This window comes from Puccinia triticina, chromosome 14A (assembly GCF_026914185.1).
Source record: "Puccinia triticina chromosome 14A, complete sequence".
Taxonomy (NCBI): domain Eukaryota; kingdom Fungi; phylum Basidiomycota; class Pucciniomycetes; order Pucciniales; family Pucciniaceae; genus Puccinia; species Puccinia triticina.
Window position 1 is genome coordinate 2,990,830 of NC_070571.1, and position 21,821 is coordinate 3,012,650.

General features: G+C 44.4%; 3 protein-coding genes across 3 annotated transcripts; 2 read left to right on the forward strand and 1 right to left on the reverse strand.

The window, feature by feature from the left end:
• Positions 1 to 7,004: 7,004 nt before the first annotated feature.
• On the reverse strand, positions 7,005 to 7,494 carry PtA15_14A289 (uncharacterized protein; the record flags this gene model as incomplete). The annotated part of the gene is made up of 2 exons (XM_053162988.1): positions 7,005 to 7,136; positions 7,225 to 7,494. The coding sequence occupies 2 exons, from the start codon at positions 7,492 to 7,494 to the stop codon at positions 7,005 to 7,007; spliced, it is 402 nt and encodes a 133-aa protein (XP_053026960.1).
• A 270-nt stretch (positions 7,495 to 7,764) lies between these two features.
• Positions 7,765 to 9,206, forward strand: PtA15_14A290 (uncharacterized protein; the record flags this gene model as incomplete). Its single annotated transcript, XM_053162990.1, has 3 exons — positions 7,765 to 7,849; positions 7,913 to 8,927; positions 9,014 to 9,206. The coding sequence occupies 3 exons, from the start codon at positions 7,765 to 7,767 to the stop codon at positions 9,204 to 9,206; spliced, it is 1,293 nt and encodes a 430-aa protein (XP_053026961.1).
• A 6,806-nt stretch (positions 9,207 to 16,012) lies between these two features.
• Positions 16,013 to 18,800, forward strand: PtA15_14A291 (uncharacterized protein; the record flags this gene model as incomplete). The annotated part of the gene is made up of 13 exons (XM_053162991.1): positions 16,013 to 16,288; positions 16,461 to 16,529; positions 16,614 to 16,728; positions 16,808 to 16,835; positions 16,964 to 17,037; positions 17,117 to 17,481; positions 17,573 to 17,806; positions 17,911 to 17,934; positions 18,005 to 18,081; positions 18,202 to 18,354; positions 18,458 to 18,463; positions 18,542 to 18,606; positions 18,715 to 18,800. The coding sequence occupies 13 exons, from the start codon at positions 16,013 to 16,015 to the stop codon at positions 18,798 to 18,800; spliced, it is 1,572 nt and encodes a 523-aa protein (XP_053026962.1).
• Positions 18,801 to 21,821: the final 3,021 nt, after the last annotated feature.

A 21,821-nucleotide genomic window follows, 5' to 3' on the forward strand; every position in this document is an offset into this window, starting at 1 on the left:
GAGTGAAATTCGGGTTGATCATGGCTCGATTGGAGATTAAAAACTATGTAGCATGATTAGTTTCAAACTTTTAACGAAAGGGTTCATAAAAGAAGGAAACAAAAGGGAACTTACGGGACCGGTACGGGCGCGAGTGCTGCCAGTTGCACGACCACAACCACGACCACGACCATTTCCACGACCACGACCACGACCACGACCACGAACGCGCCCAGAGGCACGAGCTTGGGCACGACCACCTCGTCGAGAGCGGAGAGGAGGCGCACAATATATGGTGTCCTCCGCGCTGCGGATGGCGGCTCGAACTTCAGAAGTTGGGGGAGAAAGGCTTCTCCCGAAGATCTCGCGCTCAAGCTGACGGATAGAGCGGCCCACAGGGGCAGGAACAGGCTGAGCAATGGCCTCGTCAAGGTCCATGCCTGGAGCGGAGCTTGGAGGGGCAATAGGCGAAGCATTGGTGTTGATGGGAGCGGAGGAATCAGAACTAATGGAGATGGCAGTCGGGTCTTCCATAATCTACTCGGATAGAAATGAAAGAAAAGAGAAGGAAGTTTAGTAATTAGGTCTCGACTACACTAAGGAAACGACCCACAGGAGGTATAACGATGTGGGCAGAAAGACTTCGGAGGCGGGATACACAAGATGGGATAACAAATGGATACGGTGTTGGAGGACAAGGGGGCCAAGACATATGAAAACGGCTGGGGAGAAGTGGCGATTCGCGGCTGGATTGGGTACTTATACCTGTATTCAAAATCTGGGAAGAACGTTCCAGAAAAGAGACCCACCCCAAGGCCTCATTGCTGGCCAATAGCAGGCCACGGTTCGAAGGCCACCACCGGGAAGAGAAGGGAATAGAGCGGGAGTCGAGAGGCTTCAGTTCTGACCAATAACTGAGCACGGTTGGGGGGCTGAAGCCTTCACGGTACCAGGAGGAAGGCCCACGCATCACGAAATGACCTAAAAAAGATCACGAAGAACAATTAGAAGTCAGCTGGTCAGCAAAGTGAGATTAAAGAAAAGAAAGAACTTACTCGGACAACTGGCTACCCACTGGACAATCCGATCAAACCTGTCAGAAGATTGGAAGACAAATACGAAATCGATATTGAGCGGCGAGGATGTAACTGGCCGGGCATATGTATATGTATACTCGGGCCGGTCGGATGAAACTACGAAGACCAGAACGGACAAGCGCAGACGGCGCGGCGCGCAGGCGAAGCGGCCGCAGTTTAGGACATACAAAAAACTCACCTTTTTGGGCAAGCAACGAGTCCCTGGCGGGGGGGCTCTGCCCTCGGACGACACTCGAACGAGTCGCAGCCGCGGCTGTGACACTTACACCCCCTGCGACTCTAGGACAACACCCGAGCGCATTGACGCGCGCCCCGACGAACATACCTTTCCAAGCGGGGCACCAATCACCACGCACCACCCAAAAAGAATACACTCTCACTAGAAAAACACATAAAATACAAACTCAAAAAAAAAAAAAAAAAAAAAACCACCTAATATCCTACATAATTAAATACATGTCATCAAAACAACCTATAAATCTATTAACAAAAAAAAAAAAAAAAAAACAGTCAAAAATAAAACACTAAATAAAACAAACAAAACAAATACAAATACAAATAATCAACATATTTTTTCTTTCATATTTTTTTTTCTCTTCATCTATCAACTCATCAAAACCTACAAACTCAAACACGGACATCAACAAATTTCAACAGAACTCGACATCAAAATAAAAACAAACACAAGTAAACCTCACAATGAAATTGTCTGGGGACAGACAATAAGTTGGGGGAGGATGTGGTATGCTTTACGGTATCCCATATGCCAAAATCAAAATTTTCTGCTTTTCTTTCTTATTTCTATTAGTTTCACTCTTAATCTCCCTTTTCCTCTTAAAAATTACTTAATACTCCTCAAGATTCAGCTTCTTGGGACAAATTTACCCCTAGTCTTGCTTTACAGAACACTCATAATGGTACTCATTCAGAAGTTACATACTCTTACACACTCACAACACCCCTTACAACCTCAAACAGTTACACAATCCACATTTACAACACTTAGTTACACACACGGTTACATAGATAGCTACATACATACTTACACACAGCTGCATCATCACTTACACACATACAGTGTACACATGCAGGTACACATGCGGGTACACATGCAGGCACACATGCAGGTGCTAGCTGCATGTAATAGCTGCATGTAATAGCTGCATGCAATAGCTGCATGCGCTAGTGGATTTTTGTTGCATAACAACAGCAGGTGACCTGGTTACAGCATGACTACACTAACATCCAGTCCTGACCAATCACACCTCCTGATTCAGCCTGCAGGTCATAACCCATAATCACCTGTACAGTCCTGACCAATCACATTCACCCATTCAACATATGTACTAGCCAAAAACCCTCATGTACCTAGCTAAAATCTCTCATGTGGAGCTCCTCTGGAGCTAAAATCCCTCACCATTGTCTATAAAAGGAGGCTCTCCTCCCCTGTTGTAACTTTCCCCCAGCAGACTACTAGCAGACTACTAGCAGACTACCTGCACTCAGTTTCCCCTACAACAAAGTACACAACTGCTCACTCCACAATATATCAGTCACCCTATATTTTGGTTTTACATACATTACAAAACACTTACATACAAAATAACAACTCTACACAACACTCACATTACATAACACAAACCTCTGAGGGGTCCTCTTTGACCAACTATCACCTGGTTGAAGTCCAGACTCCTCACTCATAACACATTTTAGCAACTTCATCGCACCCACTTTATAACAACAGTTATCTTTTGATAACACTCCACTATCACTACATTAAACCTGCCAATCTGAGATTGGTGGGCTTGTTTTAGTGTCTAGTGAACCAGGAAAGGCAGAGGTTTCCAGCCACATCCTCATCTGAGAAAAAACCACATCCAACAGCACAACACCTCCACACATCCTTTCCACCTCCCAAATAAATGCAAGCTGATTTGCTGAATGGATGAAAATTGGCTACAATTGAACTAGCTACCAAATGTGTAGCATCAATCATGCTCAACCTAGTACAGATATATTTCAAACAACAAAAACAGCTGCAGACAACGTGAAAATTTCATAAGGATTGCCAAGTGATACTCGTTTGGCAGTACCTGGCACCTGCAGGCGAGTTTTCTGGGTCTGGGTGTTGGAATTTGGCGAAAAAAAACACCAGGTACCTGGGCACCTGTGGTCAACACCTGCCACTCTAGGTGGATATATGTGCCGCATCATCCCTCTCAACAACCAGTCAATGATGGTCATTGAGAGGATTCATTGCTCTTGATGATGGGTGCAGACCAGTCATCAAGAGGACCCAAACCTCTCAATGAACAGTCTTTCCCTTCATCAAAAGGGTAGGGTACAAATTCTGGTCATCAAGGGGTTTGAGCCATCTTGATGACCAGTATGAACCTGTCATCAAGAGGGATGTTTCCTCCTGATGACCGGCATCAACTGGTAGTTGAGGGGATCAATTACTTGCAATGGCTGGTTTGTAACAGTCATTAGGGGGTTTCAAATTTGGCCAGATGCAACTTGCATGCCCTTTTGCAAGTTGGTGTTTGAGTTCATTCTTGAACACTGAGTTGCAAAAGTGCATGCAAGCCACACTGTACTACACCCCCTAAGCCTTCTTGAATGTTTTTTTTTAAATTTGGTTTTCAATAAAGGCCTTGGACACCAGCTTGCAAAGTGCATGCAAGTTGTGCATGGCCAACTTTGAATCCCCCTAATATGCAACATGGGAGATGACACAACTGATAATCATACTTGCAGCGTCAAAGCCGCCTTGGCCTCTAGTGTATATTCAAATGTTTCAGAATCTTTTGCCCACATTGTGGAAGAATAAGGCTTTGGAAAATTAGGAAATTTCTCAAAGTGCTGCCTCCCAAAAAGTCTAGATTTTCACAGGGAAATCAGCTTTTTGATTACTTCTGGGAGAACCGCAGATCCCTAGCTTAATAAGTCCCGGGGGTTCTCCGCAGGAGAGGCTTACACCTACAGCCATTCCGAAAAAGCTTGGCTTTGTTGGAAGGAATTTCCACCCAAACTTTGTATTGGATTTGCCAATAATCACTGGCAAGGTTGGACATATGTATATTCATGCCCACCTCATTCTTATATGCAGGGTGCATATACAGCAGCCAGATGCCCTCAATCATCTTGTTCCTTTCATATTTTCCTAATTCTGAGTTCAGAATTGAGCGATTTGGCTGATTCTACCCTGAATGACATTCTGATCCTGTTTGAAAGGTTGGATGGTGCTGGTCCCAGCAGCCGGCGTGTTTTTTTTTTCACTACCGAACGGCTTGATTGGTGGTATTCTGCAAGCAACTGCGCTTGCAGGTCAGGATATCATTTGTCCAACCTTGATGTTGGATGCACATACATTGGCAAATCCAGAAGGAATTTCGCTGGAAATTCCTTCCAAAGAAGCCAAGCTTTTTTGGAATGGCTGTAATGTCTGAAGTCTGGCAGGGAAAGGAAGGATATTCAACCCCAAAATCACAATATGTACAATTAAACTGAATAGACAGTTTCATTGGCAGTGCTGATGTGCACCCTCACCCAAAACCTTGAGCAAAAAGCTCCAAAACTGATTGAAGGAATCCCTTCTGAAGTTCAAAGGAATCCTGAAGGTATCACATTGCTCTGAAGATCCATTTTTGGATTTTCTGATAATATGCACAATTAAATTTCCTATCTGCAACAAAATGCAACACTACATGTGTAGGATCTGCAGGTTTGCAGATCCAGGATACACCATGAGCATGATGTTTGTGCATCCATAGTTTACATTTCTTCATGTTTTTCTATTTTTAAGTCATTAGTACAGTGCAAATGGTTTGGATTGAGGAGATGAGACTGATGTCAAATGAAAGCTGAGGTCCAGAAGTATCTTTTGGCTCTGGGGCAGGTCCACAGGACCTGAGGGGGAGGCTGGCTGAGGCTTAGGCCCCGTTTGGCCGTGCAATGTGATGTGATAAATTGGGCAATTTATAATGGGGGTTGCCCGGGGTATAACAGCCAGTTATTCCGTGTTTGTGGCAGCCAGTAATATCATAAAAGACAACATGACCGGGCATGACAGAAAATTTATCATCCCTGCCATTTTGGAAATACAGGTCTGGACCTGTATTTCTGGGGTGATAAATCCACTTGTTGTCCCCAAGTCCAAGTTGTGGATTTTTACTCATCTCATCTCGCACTTGATAACTCGCACACATTATGGCTTGACCCAAATCAACCCAAAATCCTTGTCCAACTCCGAAATGCACCACCAAGCCTTGGAACCCGTTGAAATCTCCAAGGATTTCATTGACTCCAGCTCAGCAAGAATCTTGTCCAACTCAGGCCACTAGCACTCAGAACTCAGAACCAATGGATTCTCAAATGGCTTCTCAACAATCAGGCCCAAATGCTTCTCAAGAGGCTCCAATTACAACCCAAACCCAGGTCCAAGCAAAGTCTGATTGGCTCATATTACAAACAACAAAACAATCAATACAAACAACAAAATGATCAATCAGATCAAAAATGCAACACCTAGTTTGCTTTTTTTTGTGCTAGTTGCTAATCATCTTGTACCAATCTCGTCAAAAATTCTGAAACAATATGGCTGCTTTTGAGCAACATCTTATTGGCTCAAATTACAATCAGGAAAAGATTACAGCGCCTAGTTATCATGTCCTGCTGCTCCTAGTTCTCTTGTGATTCTGCTGTTTTTCACTACTCATCTCGTCAAACATTGATCAAACGTATGATTGTTTTTTTTCTACTCATAGTAATACCAGTAAAATCAAGAGAAAAGCATGAACAAGAAATAAAAGCACATTTAAACAAAGAAAAGGATGAACCAAAACAAGAGCACATTTCAACGACCGCGTTGATGAAGATAAGTGCAGTACTGCTCCCACATTTGCTCGGCCAATGAGTCCCTCCAGATCTTGTGTGCAGCACGTTCTTGAGCTCGGCTAACAGAGGGTTCACCTTCTTCATCATTGGGGATCTCATCTTCCTCTGGCGAAGTGATCTGGTGGGTAGTTTGGAATGATGCCGCGCCAAACGGTGCAGTAATAAATGGACTCTGGAGAAAAATTTGTGTGGCTGCGCCAAACGCACATGTTATAAGTGATGTGTTGGTTTTATTGTTTCTATGACAACTCAAACCCGGCTACATGTGTTATGTAAACTAAGAGCATCCTTACCGGTGACTAGTTTAGCTCAAAATTAGCTAGTTTAGCCACCAATCTCAACCACACCGGGTGTAGCTAAGCCCAAGCTAAATTAGTGAGAAGCTTGAATTTCAGCTAACCGTCACTACATTTAGTGACAGTTAGCTCGAAGCTAACTGCCATTTCCCGCGCCCACCACTCAGCTCCACCCCGCGCAAGCCGAACCGATACGGCTGAATCGCTGTCGCTAACTTAGTTTGCAACAGCTGCGAGTCAAAACTCGCGCCAACATAGCTCGACCGGTAAGGATGCTCTAACACACAATTTATCATATCAATTGCGCGGCCAAACGGGGCCTTAATATTTTCCCTCCAGCCATTTGTGATTTCTTTCCCAGCCAAAAGTTCAACATTATGCACAAGTCCCTCCCTGCGGGAGGGGCCGCTTTGCGGCCAGCCACAGCGAGCCTCCCACCAGGGGGGACTTGTGTTAAGTTAGCGCAGATCCCAACAGGAAGTCACCTATCACAGTTGTCTTCTAACCAACATGATATTCTTACAAGGATCTAACAAAAACTCTGCATGAGTTAAACAATGGCACTCATAAGCAGGTGCCAAGCAAACTCCCGTGCTGGTTACAAGGATACAGGTGACACCGAGTTGTTTTTTCGGGACAGTTGAAAAGGACATAAAGTCGATGCATAGAAAAAGGGATCTCAAAAAGGTTTATGAATTGAGATGATGTAGATCCGAGACGAGATAGTCGGTTCTGTTTAAGTGAAACGGATCCATCTCCGATACCAGGGCAACGATTCTCCTCGGATTGCTCGTTGGACGCCCTCGTTTAGTTCTTCGTAATGCCCTGGAAATGAGGCAGGATTCCGCATCGATTGGGGGAAGGGATACTGTAATTGCATGGTTGAATGATTCAAAACCCGCACACAACAGTCAGGGAAAAAGAAGAGGCGGAGGGCAAAAGAGGATTACTCTTACTTGTTTTGAGATACTCCCGTTCGAAAGATTCTCGAGGCTTGACCACATGCGTTCTGCGCCCTTCAAAGTGCGTTCTTCGAGCTCTTGGGGCGAAATTGAACGGTTGAGATCGCTTTTATAGGTGTTTGAGAAGATGCGGTCGATGGCTTTGGAGATTGAAGCGGAGAATTGCAGGTCAGGCTGGTTGAGTCTCAACGGATCCACCGGCCACGATCGTTGTATCTGCTTCAACTGGGTCTGAATCTTCGAAAGTTTTTGTGAAGCTACCATGGTTGTAGGGTTACGTAGTATTACCGTGGTTCCAAGTAGGGGTGACTGCTCGTAAGTCGTCCAAATTGAATATATTCAAAATACTCTCTTCACATCCATATCGCTGATTTTTTGTCCCAATTCCGAATGAGATGTATGACCTCTGCCTATTACCAACACCAGGTGAGTTCCTTTTCCTTGCTTCCTATTTATAATTCCCAAATTCCTGATTCCTCGCCATTTTGACGCCTCGCAACTTGAAGCCTATTTCGACATTGGGTCAATAAAACGATGACTTCAAAAAACGGTTCGATATCTGTCTCTGTAGCCCTGGCCACGGAAAAGGCGAAGGGAGACTACGTTGGTCCGGCACTTGGTAAGACTGGCAAGATTGTATATAACAAGAGACTGGTGTACTAAAATTTCTCAAGTTATACAGCCACTTTCCCAGATGTCCACCCGGACCCATCAACGATCCGTTTCCAGCTGTACAATCACAAATCGAACGAGAAAGCACCAACCCTGCTCCTTGGGGAGACAGACGAGCGCGAGTTCCAGTCCGAGAACCAGACCGACCAGGCCCATTGCACATACATGCTGGGAGTACACCACGCCAGTGCCGGAAAATTGACCCTCTTCCCGACCCAACTCTACCATCTACGTCCGGTCGTCAAACAGCTGAGGGACGCGGATGAGAAGCGAGTTTCCGAACAGCCGACGGATAACTATGCGGCTCGAAGCACACTCGGCACGACTTTTGGGACGAAGAAAGCGCGGCGGGCAATCCAGGCTGCCGCACGGAACAAGGTGGATCCGGAGACGATGACTCATCTCGAACGGCAGATCACGACGGCCATCGCCGAGGACTCAAGCTGCTTGCCCTCTGCGGCCGTCCAAGCCCAAGAGATCGACGCCAATCGCCCGATCCCGGCCTACAACATCAACGCCACCGAGCCCAAAGACATCTACTTGCTCTCGGACGTCGTCACCAATGCCGAGCTCAACTCGATTCCTTTGGGCCCGATCCTCAATGCCCGTACTGCTCAAGAAGCTGCGCGTCTCTTGCCCTCGTCGCACTCCAGTTTCACGATGATCAGACTCGAGGCGCTGTGGAAACGCTGTCCGGATGGCAAGCTCGACAAGAAAGACACCAAACGACTGCGCATCCTAGTCTACATCAACTACCTGATCACCATCCGGCGCCACCACAAGCTCACCGCCGATTCCCTTGCCCGCAGGCTTGGTCTCGACAAAGACTCGCCGGCCATCGTCGACGGTATCCTCGCCCGATTCACGGAAACCGTCAAGCAGACCGACGGGTCTTTGAAACACAATCTGACCTCCTTCTCGACCATCAAGCTGTATTCATATATCGCCGTCCTAAGTTTGATCCACGACGACTTCATGACTCGGGTGATAGGGCTGCCGGAAGACCTACAAGAACCGGCATCAAGGTAAGTTTACACTTCCCCCACATCGCTTACACTTTCCCCACATCCATCTCAAAGGAAAAGAACACTGACCGTGTTGGGTCGTGTAGTATCAACGACATCTTCCTGAATGTGGGGTGCAAGATGTCCAAGCTTACGCTGGCTGAATTCGAGGCCCTGGACCAGGGCCCAATAAGCATGGATGCGAAGGAATCCAACGCCCAGCGGACGATCGCCAAGCTCGTCGTCCCCCTTGTCTTCCCGCCGCCAAAGATCCGGAAACGACGCGCCAAGGCTGCATGAAATGCCGACTCCTCCTTGCCCTGTTTTCTTAATTTTTATTCTCAGGAGAAAATAAGAGGGTGTATTTGTCTTCTTTATTCGGGACTACAATATTCACTTGTCTCTCTGCCAGTTTCACAACGCAGGTGAGACCAGGCAAATTTTCCTCGGTCTTACATAATGGTGACCTGTTCTGTTTAAATACCTTGTCATCCGGAAAGAATCACCTGGCAGCATGATTGGGGGTGAGCGGTACTTTTGGGCGGTACCCCGATACCGCCCCACTTTTTCCAAAAATAAAAACGGCACCCGGCACCGCGCGGAGGGTGCGCGGCGAGTGCAAGAGGTGTGTCAAACAACTTGATGGCAATCATGACACAGAAAAGGGAACTAATCCATTGATTCTGGACATTAGGTGTCATTGTGTTATGCCAATTGAGCAATGATTGGTGAAGTGATGTTGTGCCTAATCACACGCAGCAATGTGTAGTTACAATATGCTGCAATAACTGCTGGTATCCGTGTAGTGTAATGCTTTCTGTTACTACGCTCAGGCATGATTGGAATCAGTAACAGCTGGTTTTAAGCCCAGGCCAGGATTTTTGTTGTGTTTGTTACTAGTAACATAACACCTTAACCACTGGAGAACAAAATAAAGAGGGGCAAATGGCCCCCTCTGGTTAATATATTTTCTGATATCTGCCCCTCTACACCGGCAGATATGTCAAAAAATAAAGTTCCTTGAGGTGTGATACTGATATTGTAACACACTTCTGTGACAGTTAACATGAACAGTAACAAGCAAAAAATTGTCAAAATCTTGGTACTTGATCAACAACCTTACCGTGCCTACCCATTGCTTTCACAAAGAGGCTCACACAAGCTGGTATTCCCAACAGGTACCTTGGAACTAGAGACAAAATGATCCTCAGTGCTTAATGAAGGAGCATGAAGGAAGCCAGGTGAGAGCTACAAACCTTGTCAATCTCCTTCAACCAACACCCCAACTATTACGCTAAATTACATTAGCGGCGCTAATTCCGTAGCATAGCAAACCATTGCTAAATAAATTGGCGGTTAGCATTAGCGGTAGCGCAAAATACACTTTTTAGGGGTAGCGTAGCGAAGGTGCCGCTCATCTTTTTACGCCTCCCATGTAGCGTAGCTACAAATGAGGGCGCTAACACTAAGTTTACATGTACTTTAGCGGTGCAGCGGCTTTCAATCGCTAAAGTACCCGCTACACCGCTACATTGAGTAATTAGCAGTGTAGGGGTACTTTAGCGGGGCTTTGACCTGGTTGGAACACACCAGCACCTCTAAAAATGAGCAATCAGTCTTTTAGCGGGCACTTTAGCTACTGCTTGAAATCTTGTACCCATGGAAGCGTGCAGGTGCCAGGGTTGTAACAAGTTTCAGCCCCGGGTTTATTGGGGGCAAAACATAGCTCGGCTACAGTTGAAAGGACTTTTTTGGCTGCATCAGACGTCTGCGCGCCGGGGCGAAGCAGCGTGGCTGCTCCAACAATCAAAAAATTGGTCAGCGCTCACATGTGGTTGAAGGGCGTAAAAGCCACTGGTTATTTTGCGGACTGCCCGGCAGTTTATGACGAAGCTGAAAAAAAACTCAAGTTTGCAACCCAAATACAAAAGGAAAAGCTCAAACATCATAAGAGCAATATTAAGACTCTCTTGATGCAATCAAATACAAAGTAGTTGATATACATTCAAAGATACCAATAATTCACTCTTATTACTAATTAATTCAATGAAACTATATGTGAGTTGCATACCTACTCCCGTCGCTAATTAGCAAGCTAACTTAGCTAATTAATCGCTGCATTAGCGAATGGGGCGCTAAAAGAAATGTAGCGTAGTTTTTTGCGCTACAAACGCTAAACATTAGCGATTAAATTTGTCTGTTATTCTCCCAACTCAGGTTGCAATTGTAACTGTAGCTGAAAGACAACTGCGCTAAATTGCAGCGTAGCTGGCAGACCGCTACGCTAAAAAATTTACTATATGCACTAAATGTAGCGTAATAGTTGGGGTGTTGCTTCAACATAGACTTTTGCTGAAGTGGTGCACTTTTTCTGCCCATTTATTGTTTCCCCCAGTGGGCTCTTGTTGCAAACTGTGAAGCTGTCACACATTTCTCCAGAGCATTGTGAAGCCCCTGCTTCCTGCACGTTTTCACAAATATTATCACAAAACTGTTGTGATCTGATATTAGTCTATGTGCCCTTCTGTGTCATAGCAGGTAGGGATCCTGTCTTCCACATCTCTCCCGGATAATTAAGCCTTCCTCTTTTCCTTCTTCTCTCTCCTTCCTGCTGATTCCTTAGTTGCACATGCTGAGAGATCCTGTCTTCCCAATCTCTCCTGGCCAGCCTCTGTTTCCAGCATATGCAAAGAAGCCCACCTATGAGCTAGACTTTCTCTCAGAGGATTCTGGCTCTTTCAGCCTTAGAGCCAGCGCAGCTGGCCTGAAGTCTGCCTTTTTCTACTTCATTTTACCTAAATTGCTTTACATCTTTTTTATTAGGTTTAAACCTTAACTTAAAAATATATAAAGTAATTTATGTATAATGAAATAGAAAAGAGTGGACTTTAGGCCAGCTGCCCTGACTCTAAGGCTGACATGCTCTACTCTGTAATGAAAATTGAAGGACTCTTCCTTGAGTACTTACAAGCACAGTCTTGATTATAACCATTGTAGAGTTATCAGTTACCTGGATGCTCAATTGGGCTGCATGGAATGAATGTTGGGCCCCTACGCTAAACAATGCTAAATGGCCCCTGTGTGATAGTGTAGTGTCTTTTAGCTTTTACTGCTTCATATATAACATTAGCAGACTGTTAACAATGCTACACTAACAATATGCTAATTCATGCCACTCTTAGAAGTTTTTTTGGCTAAAAAGTGGCAAAACGCAGCATAGCGGCATTAGTTTTTGTTTGCCTTTGGTTAGCACTAGCTTGAATCCACTAACAGCTAAAGGGTAAACGTGTTAGTTTTAGAAGAATTAAGCTATGCAGAATTGTGTTGTTGCTAGTGATAGTGAAGCTGACCCAGTTTTGATGGAATCCCCATTGAGTTGTACAACCCACTCGTTGATTCACCAACACCAAGTAGCTTTACTGATGCAAAAGGTGTCTGATGAAGCAGACCTAGAGGTGTGCTGCTCTGTCAACCAATGCCAAGGCGAAGGCAAGGATCTCCACACTGCAAGAAAAATTCAAGTAACTGAAAGCAGTGGACATCTAAGAACTCCAAGCAAGTTTGTGGTATTGCAAAAGCCTTTGTCAAGGCTTACTGTTCACAAAGCTTCAATGCACAGTAGCTGTAGAAAAATGTGTGTTTGGGTAGAGATAGGAAAGCAGTTCCACAGCAGTAACCCACATGTCAACTGCTAGCAGTTTAGATAGTTTTTCTTGTGGTGCCAAGATCAATGTTAAACATGCAGAAAAAAACAACTGCAACATCAGTGATGGGTAGTTATGTTGTGTAATTTGGGTGACATAACTAACCTCGTTACCTGCGGCTGCCTGTTAGGTTATTTGTAACAGGGTCTTTGCAGGCCTCACGCGTAACATAACAGGCTCTTTTTTGGAGGTGGTTACTGCGGGTTATCCACCGGATAATGTGGAATGGGCCAAAATAGGTCCTTATAGGCCGTTATCTGGTGGTCTGCAGGTGCCAGTAACATAAAAAATATCTGTATTTTTCTCTTAAGTTGTAGAGGTACTGTAACACACTGCTGTCAGTTTACGAGTAAAGCTAACAATAACAGCTCAAAAATCATTATGTTACTGTTATGTTACCATTAATTGGCAATGTAACTACCCATTGTTGCTAACACCAACACCAATAAAAATTTTAACAGCAGGCAAGAATGATGTACCTATCTACTTTGATAACTGAAAAACTTCAGATGACTAAGACAATTTTATTGCTGTAGTTTGGGTCTGTAGTAACAATAACAACTGCAGTAGAATATAGCAAGAGTTTAAATGCATGTTGATTTACCTAAGAGCAGGCATTGGGCTGCTCTCTATGACTCATGAGTAAGGATAAATTAGGATAAACAATGAAATCGTGGTCACTACAATTGACTCAAGGTAATCTGTGTACAGTTGTGATTTGTTGAATTTCTGTCTCTTTTCCACTCATCCCTAAAATCCCTACACTTTCTCCTCCCACCATTCCACCCTTTTTATCCTCCTCTATGGGCATGTTTTCAGATCAAAAATATCCAACACTTATGAGTCCCCATCCATTCAGGTCTGTCTCTTATTATGGTCATGCATGCTTTCTTACTATTTTGTAGAGCTTGATCCCTGATTAGATTAGATTTTCAGCTTTCCATCTTATTGCTTATCCTCTTGTGTGCACACTCTCTGCTGGGGATATTCATGTACCTTTTGACATGTCACAATGAGTTTGAGAAGTTTCAAATTCATTATCATTTTATTCATTATTATTCTCAACCACAGATTGATGCTTGTGCATAGTCTACTTATAGTTAGCCCTGTACAAGAAATCAATCTTCATTGGTTCTCTCCTTCTTTTTCCGTGCCCCATCTGAGCCGCATCTGGTGAGATTGCCATCCTCACTGCCCTTTTCTCAAGCCTCTGGCTCATGTCTTGTCATTACTCGTATGAGCTCTGCAGTCAAAAACCCAACATGATTCATTAGTTCTCTTTCATTTATGTCTTAGCATTTTAGCCTCTGCTGTTCTTACGCTCTTTGAGCCACTTGGCCCTTAGGGTCTGTTTTTTTTGGCGTCGGCAAAACAGGGGAGGAGCCTTGCGAATTTGTCTGTTGCAAAGTTTTGCTCCTCATGAGCCTTTAGTCTCTATTGCCTAGCTTGGGGATCAGAAACTTACCAATTGTTTTCCCTTCTCTTTGAGAGAAATTGGTTTGGTCAATCTCTTCCTGTTTGACTTTGTCTAAGGAAGTTTGGATGAGGCGTTAGCGCTCATCTGGTCAGCTGAGAGTATGAAAGTCAACAACTCACCTTTGGTGGAGGTTGATATTCTTGCTCCAAGTTCCTGGGAGCCGGGTTTCTCCATGTGCCTAAGTTTGTTGGTCGTTGGAGTAGAGTCTGCATACATCAGATTTGATGTGTCAGTTTTTTCACCCCCGCGGAACCAGTTTTGGACTGTGGAAAAAGGTTTGCTTTGCTTACCAGTTTCCGCAGCTAGTACAGACCCCAACCATTTTCTCAATTTATGAGATTGTGGTTGTTCACCTAGTTGTACAATCTCACAATAACCACTTCCTTTTTGAGGTGGCCTGGAAGGTTGCTGAATTTGAGTAAAGGATTGAGAGTGAGTGGGACTCCTGCTAGGCTGTTAGGTTGGACTCTGAGTGACAGTCACACTTGATGGATGGCTGGGGTTTTTTTGAATTGGTATTTTAAGTGCTTGGTTGCCTTGGGCTCCATGATGAAGTGGATGACATGGTCTGTGTTGTTGATGAAAGGTGGAGAGCTTTGGTGTTAATGGTGAAAAGCTAGATTTCCCTGCAACAAGCTAGACTGTTTAGGTCTAAACCAACATCTGTGGGGGTACCAGATGGCATTCTAAGTCCTCCAATGGCTAAGGTGCCAGCTGGTGAAACCCTCCTGTAAATTTAGAGGGTGGTTGCTCCTTACAAGTAATCCAGTCAAAATCAGGCTAGATCTTGAGTTGGAGGGGTCTCCAGAAGTGACATGAACTCCTGCCCTTATGCTTCTTTTTAATGGCAAAAATCAACTGATGTTGAGTTTTCACAAGCAAATGAAGTTCAAAACCCCTGTATAGCAGGGGTTTTCCCAGGAAATCTAGTCCCAGAGGCTGCAGATCTAACTTTGTAACCCTCTACAGAGTCAAATAGAAGTCCATTTAGCCAAGGGGAAGTGCTTCATGGAAAGTTGAAACTGTCAACTTTTGGTTATTGAAGAACAAGGCTGGGTTGAATTATGAATATAACCAGTAGTTCTGGATTTGGAGAATCCCCCGTAGCTAATAAGGAAGCACCCATGCGAGTCAGAGGATTTAGGCCAGTTATGAAGGCCTCTCAAGCAACATCCCACAGGACGCTCTCCATAGGATGGGCTTATAGACTATAATGTGAAGTTAGGGGGCGTCGTAGCTAGGAAATGTGAACCTCATCGAAGAACTAGGCTTGCTGCCGTCGACATCCGAGCAGACCTGACAGATGTTTTATGATCTAATATTTCAGGGGATAAGCTTTCCAAGTTTCATCAAGACATCGGGATCAGGTTTGGCCTAGGATGGCAGGTCATCGTCGGGCTTTTCTGCTTCACTGAAGACCATGGCCCGCTGGCGGGGTAGAAGATCGTCGCTTGCCAGCATCACCTTCGAAGAAACCCCCATCATCCAACTACGGGAGCCCCGAACATTGGCAGCCCATACCCGGTATCCTTGATTCACGAGACGACGCAGGCGTTTTGGGCCGATTGGCTCACCTCGGCTCTATGTCTACATTCCGCCTCCTGGCTCGGGTGTCAAGCAGACCTCCTTCTGACATGCAAGAAAGAAGCTCGGTTTATGTTTCTGTGCTATCCAACTCGGACCTAGATCATCTACAAAACTCCACTTCGCTCATTTGTTGCGTTGATTCCACAACATCTCAAAGCCTGGAAATGCATGGACTTGATTTCATTATCTTGTTGAACTCGTAATATTGTCACCCTTTTCTTCACATCAAAAGCATCACTTTCTTTCATCTTGACAGTATAACCCTGCTAGGTATATCGCGTCACAGGCCACTCAAGCCCTCAAAGGACATACTTATTTCTCACACATCAAATCAAACCATGTACTCCAAAAAATCAGCCTTGATACGGGTGCCGGCTTCAACTCTTGCGTTGTTCACCTTGGTGATTCTGAGCACAAGCCCGCCTGTCTTTTCAAAATCAACTTCTGAGAAGTCTGCATCCCCATCTGCGGCAGCGAAGTCTGCATCCTCATTCGAATCGGATCCATGCGGTGTCAACACTGCCAACTTCAGTCTCACCCCAGAACTGTGGAATTCAGCTGGAATGGACGAATACATTGCAAAGCATCCGCTCACTCAGAATTCAACCATCTCGGTTCGTTCCCAATCATTATGTCTCCCTGTTATCAAACATTCTCCATCCTGAATGCCTCAGCAGTGCCAGGCTGGTTCCCGAAACAAAGATCCGTTTGGCGACTTTCTGATGGAGCTGATCTAATTATCCTAGCGCTAGCTAATCTAGATAATTTTGATTATTTTTATATCAGCAATTTGCAGCCTCACTAGGAATGCCTAATTTCTTCTGCGGCATCGGTTCAGAATGTGGGGCTGGTCAAGTTGAGCATACAAATCTGAGCTTTTGGGAAGATGAAGAAAACAATTTGCTGTTCCGCTCTGACTACGTCACTTCCTCTCTTCAGCTTTGTTATCCGGCAATTGGGAAGGATTACCTTATTTTGTATGCAGTTCAGCAATGGAATAATTTTATGAATGAGCTCTATAGGGTGGTTGCCAGTATCACCATGATGTTGTCAGGTGAACAGCGCTTGTCTTTAATCAGCACTTGCTCTACTGCTCTAACCAAAGTTTTTTTTCTTTCTTTTTTTTGCAACAGATACATCCGCTGTCATTGTTACTGATTTGTAAGCTGCCATGTTTTCTAACTCTGAGCTTCCGTTGAAGACGACTCTCACATAGCCTGGTCAATACTCTCTCGAAAATTTCGCACATTAACCATGATTGCCTGTATCAAATTGGCTTGAATCCATAGTATTCCACTCGGGCTCCCGCCTGATAAATCTATATTCGGCTGGGGAATTGCGACTATTGTATTTGCAAGCCTTGGTGAGGATTTTTCTTCTCAATCAAGCGTCACAGCCAGCTAATCTACCACTTTGTGTATACCTTCTCATCAACTCTATAGCGATGTTTACGGGACCATTGGTTGCTTGTCTTGCACCAGCCCAAGCAATTCCTAAAGTTGTATCAGCTGCAAAGACTGCAGAAGGTGCCATAAAGGCCGCTAATGGTGCAAAATCGGTCGATGAGGCTGCACGTGCGAGTGACATGGCGGACGGTGCAGAAATGGCGAAAATGATTGACAAGGCTAAGGTCCCGGCTGTTTATCCACATGTCCCAATCCCCGAGCATTTAGAGACCCAATACAAAGGTGTTCTGTTCCGCGGCAAGCCCTCGACTACCGAGACAAATCATCTAGCGGCACGCTCTCTTGATCACAAAAGGTCGCACCGTTTACAAAAGAGAGGGCCACCCAATGTCTTAGCATACGTAAGCTATCACAAACGTGTGACTGAGAAAAACATCATAAACTTAAAAAACCCCTGATAGAGTGTTTCTTTCCTCGACTGCGTGAATACAGAGTAGGTGGAGTTTCCTGGACATTCACTTAGGAAGGCTGCGCACCAAGATACAAGACTTTATTTCGATCACCGTCAAGACTGCACTGGCAACTCCGATTTATAGTGATGCTGGCCTTGCACCAATCCTAATGCAAGGTGCATTCCTTGCCCAAAATCCTTCCTGGGAGACCATGACCGCAGATAACACAAAACTTGCAAATATTGTCCTTCTTTCAAATTTTTTCAAAGGCCTTGTAAGAAACTCGTCTCCTATCTTTTTCTTAAAAAATACCTGTTTTTTGCACGGCTGGAAAATACTAACTCCCCTGTTGCTTATTTGAACCACTTTTGAAAAAAGGGATTTGTGGCCACAATTGGTCAGGTAGGATGTCCTCGTATGTTTTTTTGAAACCTAGGAACTCGATTTTAATCATATTTGGAATTTGCCTTAGGATCCATGTCACTTCGAGGGTCCGGCCGGTGCCTGGGGTGGAGACAATGTTCTTTCTCACTGTGATGAGCAGGGAGTGTAAGTTCACTTACCCAATCATATCATTACCATACACCATCACTCTCCTTCTATAACATGAAATTTCACCCCTGAATTACAATTGGAAAGCTGACTTGGTCCACTTCTCATTTAAATTAGGATGAGAAGCATAGTTATGACTGATGGTGATAATTTTGATCACAGAATTAGGAATGCAAATCTGATATCTCAAAAGTACAAGTATAACGTGTATGACCTGGTTACACAAGCAGCTGAGTGTCAAGCTAAATTTGGTCTTGAGGCTGAAACTAAGTAAGGCAACCTTCTTTTAACAGTTGATAAAATTTTTATTTGGTTTTTGACTTGCTTGATTGTTACCTCACAATATTGAAAATCTAATTCTCTCATGCTCCAGGGCACCGTAAGTTTCATGTTCTTCTGTGTTTCAACCAAGGGACACACTGGATCTGAAAATTTCTGTCCAAATATTTGATTACAGTACCCCAGTCAAGGAGAATTCTCTCTGTGCTTTCCAATTGCCTGTTTGTGACATGTCAACTCCTGGTTTGTGTTTATTCTCAACCATATCTTCACTTTCCAGAATAAATTTCCAAATATTCCCAAAAGTATCCCTGACTATTTTGGATTCTTTTTTCAATATCATATGATTAGAGATGAAACGGCGATTGGCTGAAAAACATGTTAAGGAGAAATACAAGGCCAAGGCATGTCGGGAAGAATACAAGCTTCCTATCTAGAATTACTTGTTACACATCTTCTGTGTTCAACTTCATTGCAGATAAATAGTTTGTAAGCTTGTTGTCTTTTCGTGAGAGAATACTCAACCCAGCTGAAGTAGCATCTTACAATCCAGTCATACCTTTTTCCTTATTTCCCCTCCTTCTCATTATGTTTTGGACAATTTCAAAGTTGTATGTTTTCTTGGGAAACAAATGATCTTAACACAAGGATTAAGAAAATTTGGACAGTCTGAAGGAGGAATGAATTTTATCCAGCAGAAATGCAATAGTAGGGTTCACAAATGAAATTTATACAACTTCAGAGCCCTTTTTGTGGTATATCCAAGTTTATTAAAATCACAGAAACACAGAAGGCAAGATTAAAGTTTTTGCCTGTGCTCATTAGCAAAAATCCCATAACCATTGAAATTAATCCCCAAACACCCCGGAGGGCACCTTGGATTGACCCTCCAGCCTGTGCCGGAGCAACAGGCAAAAGAAGGTTGGTCAAAAATGTAATCAAGGAGGCCCTACACCACGGGACATGTCCGATGTTCATTGGATGTGGACTTGGACATGTTTTCTGCCGTCCAGAACTCGCGGGGCAGGAAGCGTCCAGTGGACACTAGTCTGCTGGACGGATCCTTAACATTTCAGAGCATCACATCTGCTGGATGGTATTGAGGCATCCAGCGGATGTGACAAACCCATTGAGCGGATATGACAAACCCATCTGCTGGATGTCATCAAGCCATCCAGCGGATGTGACAATACCACCCGCTGGATGGTATCGAGCCATCCAGCGGATGTGAGAGAACCATCCACTGGATGGTATCCTATGGCATTGAACCATCCAGCAGATGCGACAAAACCATCCAGCAGATATGAGTTTTGACTTTACAGCCCTGAGTGTCAATGTCCACCGGATATTCTAACTTGCCTGGTCGGATCTGCAGCCAAGCTGCTGCGGCCCATTTTTTTCACACCACTTTTGCTGCGGCCCATTTTTTTTTGCACCTGCGGACCCAATTTGTTTTTTTTGCACCTGCAGCCTTTTTTTTTGGCTGGCTCACGTACATAATAACATTTTCAGTACTTTAAAATTTTCACCGGTGAAATTGTAGCAAACAACACATAGAAAATGTTGAGGGAGAAGCCTGTAATCCTAGCAGGATGATATTGGAGATGGTCATTGAGATGTTATCTAAAGTTGTTCCAGGTCCCACCTCCAGGAGACTGGTCAGATACAATGAAAAAATGAGAAATTTGGTGGGAGGGGCTAGTTGGGCCTCAGATCCTACCAGAGCAAGATTTTAGATGCTTGTCGAGCTGTTCTTGTTCTACCGGCACAAGTTCAATAGGCCTCAGATCCCACCGGAACGAGATCGGTGATGCTCATCAGGTTTTTCTTGAGCCTTGTTAGAGGTCCTACCGGCACGAGATTGCAGAAGAATGTTGAGTTGTTCCTGAACCTTGTCATTGGTGGGCATTTCAATGGTGTTTTTCTTTGCAATTTGTGCAAACGTTTTCCCCTGCCCAAAGAGGGCATGATCCTTGGCCAGGACTGCCTTGCCCCAGCTTTAATGAATAAAAAATGTCAGGCTACTTTTTTGATGAACATAAATGCGGAATTGCGGAAAAAAGTCGTCCAATCCAAGTGAGATGGTCAACTGCAGGGGGGATTAATGGTCAATCAAGTGGCTGATGCTGCTGGAGCTTTCAATATTGGATCATTTGAGAAAGTCAAACCGCACTTCATGGGCTGATGCTGGAGGGTTCAAGTCCTTTTGAGCAAGTCCCAACATGGCATTCGGCCCATAGAGCTGGTCACTGGTGCTTGAGGAACATTTGAGCAAGTTCTGCAGTCATCACTCACTGCGGGAACAGGCCCCTTGCAAGGGTAACACCGCACTGATTCTCATAAGTTAGCCCCCCTCAAATCAATCAACTGCACTCGCGCACAATCAATGGCTGAGATCAACATGAACAAAAAACAAGGTCAGCTCATTTTGGTCTTATTTCATGAGAAAAAAAATGACCCTTAACACCACTTTTGCAGAAAAAGTACCGGATTCCTTTGTAGCTAGACTCAGAATCAGGGACAGACGTATGGTTTGGAGATGTGAGTTGTGTCAGGGCGGGGATTTTTTAAACTGGCGTCAGCATGCATTGGGAAAAAATCATCTGGAGAATCTCCAAGTGCATGATGAGCAAGTTTCAAGGGAAAGACTTGAAAGATACAAGGCCAAACTTGAAGAAAGCCTCCCTCAGCCGGATGTGCAAGATAATGATCTCTATCAGGATGACAATCACCAAACGTACAATCATCAAGACGACCTCAATGCCATGGAAGCAACCACTGCACTTCAGGAATCACAAATCCAGAGCAGGTTGATCACGGACAACAAAATCAGTCTTCATGATTTGATTACTGCGCATCTTGAGGAAATGCTGCGTGAGGAGGATGCTGAAGTGTTTGATGGGCTTCCAGACAGCAAAAATAATAATGATCCAGGCAATTCTGCAAGGTGGTTCCCATTCAAGAACAAGATGGTGCGTCTTTTTTTTCTAAAATTGGGATCAGCAGTAAATATATTAAATATATCATGGTAGAAACCTGACCAAAATAACCATGTCCACCTGCAGGAACTTGTGGGCCCAATGTTGATTGGGCACACCCACTCCCTGATCTCAAGAGCAATCTACAACAAGGTCCGTGCTGTGATGTCAATCTGTGACATTAAGCTACCAGCCTGGGCAACTGTACGCAGTGCACAAGTGCGTGTCCGCAAATTGCTCCAGACTCAACTGAAAACTGCACCAAGTCCCTTTGGAACTCCTTGTTTTTCACTCAGTATCCAGGGAATCTTGTTGCAAGTAAGGAAGACTCATGGATGTTATTTTGATGATTTTTGGTCAAGAAATTGACTACTCTTTCCTATTTTTAACATATAGGATTTGGCAAACCCCTTAGTGAGTCGGCACATAGATTATTATCCCGAAATGACAAGTCAGGGCCACTTCAAATTTTCGCAATCC